The sequence below is a fragment of the Humulus lupulus genome, chromosome 5 (assembly GCF_963169125.1).
Source record: "Humulus lupulus chromosome 5, drHumLupu1.1, whole genome shotgun sequence".
Taxonomy (NCBI): domain Eukaryota; kingdom Viridiplantae; phylum Streptophyta; class Magnoliopsida; order Rosales; family Cannabaceae; genus Humulus; species Humulus lupulus.
Window position 1 is genome coordinate 216,963,595 of NC_084797.1, and position 8,759 is coordinate 216,972,353.

At 34.3% G+C, this 8,759-nt stretch overlaps 1 protein-coding gene across 2 annotated transcripts; it reads left to right on the forward strand.

Annotated features, from left to right (window-relative positions):
* The first annotated feature begins 203 nt into the window (after window positions 1–203).
* On the forward strand, window positions 204–7,567 carry LOC133778168 (uncharacterized). Of its 2 annotated transcripts, XM_062218029.1 has the most exons (8): window positions 204–479; window positions 556–614; window positions 5,956–6,051; window positions 6,136–6,377; window positions 6,457–6,672; window positions 6,738–6,830; window positions 6,913–7,017; window positions 7,096–7,567. In XM_062218029.1, exons 3-8 carry the CDS (start codon window positions 5,958–5,960, stop codon window positions 7,438–7,440), a joined length of 1,095 nt encoding a protein of 364 aa, XP_062074013.1. In that variant the 5' UTR covers window positions 204–479; window positions 556–614; window positions 5,956–5,957; the 3' UTR covers window positions 7,441–7,567. The 2 variants fall into 2 exon arrangements, with proteins under 2 accessions (XP_062074013.1, XP_062074014.1); XM_062218030.1 differs by lacking the exons at window positions 204–479; window positions 556–614 and adding an exon at window positions 5,733–5,853.
* The last annotated feature ends 1,192 nt before the right edge of the window (window positions 7,568–8,759 follow it).

The window sequence follows — 8,759 nt, forward strand, 5'->3', positions numbered from 1 at the left end:
CTAATCAAGTAGTTCTACTTGATAAAGACTAGTTCAAAAACACATTGTTTACCTTTTTGTGCTAGCTAGGTAGTCATGTACGTGGTTTTTAGCTGGGTTAAATATAAGGTTAAGTTTTCATTTTAATAACACAATTGGCAAGATCTGATGATACACTACAAAAAAAAAGTTCAATACCGAGAACATTATACCGACAACATGTCCTCGGTATAGACACTTCATATGCGCGGGACATTTTCGCGGTTCTGAATAGGTTTAGTTGCTATACCGAGGACCTATACCGAGAACATGTTCTCGGTATAGGGTTTATAAATATCACACTCAGCCGCGAAGCCCCTTCTCCTTCCTCTCTGGTTTCTCTGGGTTTTCTCCGAAACCTCCGCCTCCCTCCGCCGATTATAGTCGTTTTCCTCCATAAAAACTCGGTTTTAAGCCCCAAAATTGCCAAGGGTGAAGGAATTTCTGTGTATTTGTTGAAGGTATGGTTTATTTATTCATTTTATATATATATATTTATAAAATTGTATAATGATATTTTCTAATTTTTGTTTGAAGGTTGGGTATTCGGTTTTTGTTGGACTATAGGGATTGCTAGCAAGATATTGAAGGCATTGGTAAGTTTTTTTTAATTTTTCTGTATTTTTTTAATTTTTTTTTCAATTTTTGAATAATTTATGTTTTTTTATATAAATAATATAATATTAATTTTAATAAAAATCTGAAATAATTATATTAGATAGAATGTATTTATTTTTAGGTTTTCAAAATAAGTATTAGTAAAAATGATATTAGGAATTAGAAAATTGTTAAATGATTAATTAGTATTTTTTTTAAATAAATTCTATGTTGTGTTTGGTGAATTTTATGTGTATTAAACATATTAGTAAACATATTAAATATTTGAGTGTTAATTTGAAAATTTTGGTGGTAATGTTAGTATGTTGTTGTTGTCAATTTTAATTTTTTTGCTTATGTTAGTAGTAAAAATTCAGATTTTATGAATATTGATGATTAATTTGTTGTTGTTAATTTTTAGTAGAATTTTAATATTTTGGTTAGAAAATTGAATAATTAATAAAATTTAGACTAATAATTATAAATTATATAGTCATTTAAAATGAATTTGTAATGCTCTCTGCATGATCTGGGTCTGGATATTTTTTATGTGTTATTTGCAGGATTTTAAATTTTGGGATAGATGAAAATATAGTCATTATGCTGCCGAATTTTTTATAGAATTGTAAAATTTAGAGATATTGTGAATATTAGTAGAAGTACTCAATAAAATTTCTAATTTAATAAATAGTGAATTGATAAGTAAAATCATTTATTTTAAAATTAAGATTAAAAAAATTAACATTAACATTATGCAACTAAATTTTAATAAAAATAAACATTAATTAAATAATTTAAGTAATAATTAAATCCTAAAGTAGTTAAATAAATTTTAAACAAATCTTAGAATTTTTTTTTAAATTAATCAAACTATTCAATAAAGCATAAGTAAAATATGTAATTTAATAAATACTAAATTAATATGTAAAAAAATAATATGTGTTAGTTCTGATTAAATAAAATTAACAAATATATTATTAGAAAACCATTATTAAAATTAAAATTAAAATTAAAATTAAAATTAAAAAAATTAAATTTAATATTTGTTAGTTTTAATCATTATTAAAATTAAAATTAAAAAAATATGTTTTTAATATTATTTGTTAGTTGTTTTTAATTTTTCTGTATTTTTTTTAATATTTTTTTCAATTTTTGAATAATTTATGTTTTTTATATAAATAATATATTTTAAAATTAAGAATAAAAAAAATTAACATTAACATTATGCAACTAAATTTTAATAAAAATAAAAATTAATCCTAAAGTAGTTAAATAAATTTTAAACAAATTTTAGAAATTTTGTTTAAATTAATCAAACTATTCAATAAAGCATAAGTAAAATATGTAATTTAATAAATACTAAATTAATATGTCAAATTTAAATAAGTTTAATAATATTTACACTGAAATATATTATAGTTAGATATCATAAAACAACATAATTAACTTCAAAAAGCATAAGACATTAAAAAAACATATTTAATTATATTTGCTTTTTTCTTTGGTAATAAGAAATTATTACCAAAGATATAATAGTATTATTATCACATAGTGATAATATTATATTTTTTTAGTGTTCATCACAAGAAGCCTTAGACCCGTTTAGAGAGGGTGAGTCATTGAAGACTCTTACATTTGCCTCTCTCTGAATTAGGACACACACAAATTGATTGTAAGTTTGATGATTAGTGTTCCGTGCAGTGCTACATTCATACAATGTCGATCGACAAGAGTTGGATTAATTTGACAGATCGATTATCCGATGAGTATGAGGCTGGTGTGATGGATTTTCTCCAGAGAGCCCGGCAGTGCGTTGACTCAAGGGGATTGGTGAAATGTCCGTGTAGGAGGTGTGTCAACGTTGAATTTCAGACGATTGATGTATTAGAAAATCATCTTTTTGTAAATGGTTTTCTACGGAAATATACCAATTGGCATTGGCATGGAGAGGATGAAATAATACCAATGAGAGCTCGGATAGATCAAAATGATGAAGATGAGATGATGGATGTTCTCACTGATCTTATGCAAAATGACAATGACGAACAAGCGGAGAATGAGCGCGGTCAAGAGATACCTACAACTGACTACAGGAGTGGGCAACATTATAACGATTTGTTTGCTGAGATCGAGGCTCCATTATTCCCCGGGTGTCAAAATTACACTTCATTGAATTTCCTAGTGAAGTTAATGCATTTCAAAGTGTTGGGAAAAATTCCCAACAAAATATTTGATGGAATGCTGGAGTTGTTACATGATGCATTTCCAGCCCCAAATAAGCTTCCAAAATCGCACTATGCAGCGAAAAGGTTGTTGCGGAAACTTGGATTGGGCTACGAGTCAATCCATGTCTGCAAGCATGATTGCGCACTGTTTTGGAAAGAACATGCTGGAAAAAGCAAATGTCCTGTTTGTGGAGAGGATCGATGGGTGGACAAGAACACCAAGGGAAAGAAAGTGCCTCATAAAGTGATGCGTTATTTTCCTTTAACCCCTAGGTTAATGCGAAAATATGCATCGAGGCACATTGCTCAACATATGAGATGGCATCACGAGCAACGTATAAAAGAAGATGGTGTATTGCGTCATCCTGCTGATGGGAAAGCTTGGAAGGACTTTGACCGAAATAATCCAACATTTGCAATGGAACCCAGGAATGTGCGGCTTGGATTGGCTGCAGATGGATTCAATCCCTCTGGTAATATGAGTCTGTCTTATAGTATGTGGCCAGTAGTGTTGACGACATATAACTTGCCACCATGGTTGTGCATGAGAGAAACTAATTTCATGTTGAGTTTATTAATTCCGGGACCTCATTCGCCAGGAAAAGATTTTGATGTTTTCTTAAGACCATTGATTGATGAGTTAAAAGAATTATGGGTGACTGGTGTACAGACTCGAGATGCAGTCGATGGCAGTTTCTTCACTCTTCGGGCAGCTTTGATGTGGACTATAAACGATTACCCAGCAAGGAGTAGCCTTTCTGGATGGACTGCTCAAGGTTATCATGCTTGCTCTACTTGCAATGTGGCAACACCATCTATTCGTTTACAAAAGAAGGTTGCTTTTTATGGTCATAGACATTTTTTACCAATCAAACATGTCATTAGAAGGGACAAGAAGACATATGGTGTCGTTGAAAAGAGATTACCACCACAGCCATTAACCATGCAAGAAATGTTCACACAAATGAGTTTTATACCTGATTCTCTTCCTGGTAAGCATGTCAGTTATGGCGGCCAAAAAAGAAAGCGTACAAAAGAGCAAGTTGGTTGGCGGAAAAAAAGTATATTTTTTGAGCTCCCATATTGGGCCAACATAATGTTGCGACACAATCTAGATGTTATGCATGTTGAGAAAAATGTGTGTGACAGTTTAGTAGGCACAATAGTTGGGCTGGAGAATAAGACCAAAGACACAGTTAGTGCCAGAGTAGACTTGGAGAAGATGAAGATGAGACCAGAGTTACAGCTGAGGAAGTTGAATGGTCGGATACAAAAGCCTGCGGCCAAATTCACTTTCACTGTTGAAGATCGCCAAAAGTTTTGTCGATTTCTTAAATCAGTGAAGTTTCCAGATGGTTTTGGATCTAACCTAAGGAAAAATGTGATTGACAATGACAATAAGATAACTGGTTTGAAATCGCATGATTGTCACATCATTATGCAACGCCTTTTGCCAGTTGGTGTGCATGCATTCCTAGAGAAATCAATGAGTACAACTATTATTGAGTTATGCACTTTCTTCAAGCTCATTTGTGCGAGAACTCTAAAAGTCTCAGATTTAGAAAAAGTCCAAACTTCAATTGTTGAGATTGTTTGCAAGTTAGAGAATATTTTCCCACCTGCTTTTTTCGATATCATGGTCCATCTACTAATACATTTACCGGAAGAAGCAATACTTGGAGGACCGGTTCACATGAGGTGGATGTATCCTTTTGAAAGGTATATGAAAAAATTGAAGAATTATGTCCGTAACAAAGCACGTCCAGAGGGCTCAATAGCAGAAGGATATGTGGTTGATGAGGCATTAACATTTTGCTCCATGTACTTGAAAGGTGTTGAGACAAAGTTCAATCGTCCAGACCGAAATGTAGATGTTGGTCCATCACTTAAAAAGATGTCGGTCTTTCGATCTCAGGGTCGTCCAATTGGTAAGAAATCATTGACAATTTTGGAAGATGAAGTGAAGAAAATAGCAGATTGGTATATTCTAAACAACTGCAATGAGATCTTGCCATATCTTCGGTAAGTAATTAAAGTAGTTCATCATTTCATTGCATGTTTATTATAACTCTTATTAGTAGCTCTTAAATTAGTTGTTTTTGTTTTTTGCAGAGAGCATAGGGAAATTTTACAGACTAGAGGTGTTGAAAACCTAGACCAATTACATAGAGAGGAATTTCCTAATTGGTTTTATAATAAGATTTATCATCTTCGACAAACAGGATCCTTGGAAGTAGATGAAGAATTAATCTCTTTAGCAAACGGTTCTTCAACTCGTGTTGCGTCGTACCCTGGGTGTGTTGTAAATGGAGTAAGATTTTTGTGTTATGACAGGGACAAGAATCGCAAAACTCAAAATAGTGGAGTCTCTGTAGCGGGTGTCGAAAATAGTACTTATTACGGCCAGTTGGAAGAAGTTTTAGTGATGTCTTATCTTTCTGGTTGTTCTGTTGTATTATTTAAGTGCAAATGGTTTGACACTAATCGGTCTTCAGGATTAAAGTTTGAGCAAAACATAACGAGTATCAAAACCAGTTCGGAGGCCTTCAAAGATGATAAATTTATCTTAGCAACTCAGGCTAACCAAGTTTTCTACATTGAAGACCTTAAAAATAAATCTCATTGGAAAGTCGTCCAAGAAGTGCATCACAGAAATGTGTGGGACATCCCACTAGTTGAAGAACAAGCGGAGGATGTAGAAGTAGATGTTATGCACGACACTAGTTCCTCTAATTTCCAATTATTCGTTGATCTTGGACCGTTGCCACAAATCAGCTTTGAACGTACGGGGGCTCCATTACAATTTGTTGAGATAGATAATGTTGCAATTGAGGAGGAGAGGGAGGAGGAAATGGAAGAAGAAGAGGAGGAGGAGGAAGAGGAAGTGGAGGAGGAGGAGGAAGAGGAAGTGGAGGAGGAGGAGGAGGAGGTTGAATATGAAGATGATGAAGAGGAAGATGAACACATAGAAACCGATGATGATAGTGAAGATTATTATAGTGATAATTAAGTGGTAATTTTATAATATGTTGAAGTAATTATTTTTAACAATAAATAATTTTATATTGTCATTTTTAACTGATAAATGTAATTTTAATATCGATTAATTTGACAGATATGGCTGATGTTATTGCTCAATCTCACGGGGGTGATGGTGGAGGATGCGATCCTCCACGTGGACCGGCAGATATCCCAGCTGATTGTGAACGAGGTAATATTTTACACATTGATATACTCCTTAAAATTTAACAATTAATCCATATTAATTTTAAAATATTGAATTTGCATACAATAGCGCCTCCAAGTAAACGTGGACGCCATAAGGGATTGAACACGCGGGAAAAGAGGGAACAGTTGGGGCGTCCTCTCCCTCTCGAGTGGGATGTGCGGGGGAGAACATATAAAGAGATCGGAGAGTACAGCTCAAATTTCTCAAGAGAGCTCGGATTACTTGTTCGACAGTACACAGATCCGGACTGTCCTCAATGGTCAAAAGTACCAAATGCCTCGAAAGAAAGAATACTTGCACATTTGGAAGTAAGTAGTTTATGTATTTTTATGTTAATTCTCATTTTATGTTATATATGATATTTACTAATAAATGTTTGTAAATTAGGATGATTTGTTTGATATTGGGCGTACTAGATATGGAGAAGGGCATATGCCTGGGATCTTGAGAGGCATTGATACTTCGTGTGCTAAAAAGTATTCTGACTGGAAGTACGATATTAAAGAGCACTTAACGATTAATGGGCCACAAAATCGTTATGGTGGTTGCACGGATACGCAGTGGCAAAAAGCAATTGATTTTTTCCGTCGCCCAGAAATTACGGTATTAATTTCTTGCTAAACTTAACTATCTTAATTAAATATATTACTAACGATAACTTTTTGCAGAAACGTTCTGTGGTCAACAAGGAAAATAGAAAGAAATTGAAAGAGCTTAGCTATGGAGGTTCTCAGTCAATCCCAGCCTTACGCTATAAAAAGGTTAGTTAATTAATTATTTTTTAGTTTATTTTTCTTATTTACGTTTAATTATTAATTTTATAAAAATATATGTACGTGACAGCGCAATTTAGAGACTAGGCAACTTGAGTCCATCCCGGATAGCTGGATGGATACTCACCATAAATCAGGCACAGGGTGGGTGACAGAGACAGCAAAAAATACTTGGGTACGTTAAGTTTTTTTAAACATTTTTCAAATTTTTAATTGTTTCAAAATTTTAATTACATTATACATTGTATCACAGGAGGAATTGCGTGCATACCGCGACACACAGCAGACACAGGCAACTGATACTGAGAGTTCCACACCAGTTTCGAGTGCGCCTGAAGATGAAGACATATCTTTGGTACAAAATGTCTTCGGAAAACGACGGGGCCACCAGAAAGGATATGGACGTATCCTTAACATAAGGGACCGAAATCCATTTCATTTTCGTCCTTCACAAACTAGAGATGAAGAGTTGTCTGAGATGAGAGAGCGTCTTCGACAGTTAGAGGAGCATGTCCGGACTCATTGTATCACCCCGGGATCTCAATCTGCCCCACCACCACCACCCGATGATCCTGATGTTGGAGCACCGACTCAGTAGGACTTATGTATGAATTTTATTACAATTGACTATTACATTATCATGTTTAAGACAAGTCTTTATTTTAATTCAACGAATACACTCTTATGTTTTTTTTTATATCTTTAATATAAGTGTTTTAATTTTATTCTATTTTCTTATATTTAATTCAAAATAAATAAATAAATAAGGGAATAACAAATATAAAAAAAAATTGGGGACAAGTCTATACCGAGGACATTGTCCTCGGTATATACCACCAAGATGTCGGTATATACCAGTACGATGAGAAATTGAGGTTTGTTGTACTGAGGACATTTGTCACTTTCTACCGAGGACATTATCCTCGGTAAAACGTATACCGAGAACATTTTGAATGTCGTCGGTAGACATTTTGTTTTACCGACGCGGCTGTACCGACAACTTTATACCGACGACATTGTCTCGGTATAAGATATACCGAGGACATTTCGGCTTATACCGAGGACATTTGTTCTCGGTATAGGCCCTGATTTTTGTTATCCAAATTCAAATGCAAGAAAATATAAATGCTTTGTAATTAGGCACCAGTAGTGTCCAATATCATCATGAGGTGGTGTCTTATAAGTGATTAGCGGTTTTCCATAATAATTATTAAATTAAAATATGTGAGATTCGATATTGAATTACGCCAATAATGGTATGAAGTGGACTACAGCATTCCACGTTGGAATATTATTAAACAAACTAAAATAAAACTAAACAAATCTCCAAATGACAAAACTAAAAGAAAACACAAGAGAAACACCCTACACTAAAGAATCGGCACCAAAGCAGACAAGACAACACCACCCCGATCCCATAACAGAAGGCAACCCACCAAGGAAAAGGACTTCGTCTATCAGACCACCCCAAAACCCAATCGCACCATCAAGAAAATGGACCATGCCCACCAAGCAAGCCTCAGTTCGTCAGATCCCACAGACCCCAACCAGGAGAAGCCCACGACACATCAGATCCACCACCGTCCAGCCTCACCCCCTTCCATCCTTCGCCGAAATGGATTTGGACCCAACCCCCAATTACTTCAACGGAAAACCCTCGAGGGAACACCAGGAAATAGTTAGAATCTGCACACCAACTATCACTACAACAAATTCTACTTTCAATGACTCCCTACAATGTCTTACACCATTGGTGTAAGACATTAAAAATTAGAAGGGATTTTAAATGGCTAATGGTGTAAGACATTGAAAGTGCATATTAATGGTTACAATTGGAAGACATTAAAAATAGTGGAAGACGTTGGAAATAGGCTGGTAGTGATTTATGGGTACATCCAACGTCTCCCACTGGGAGAC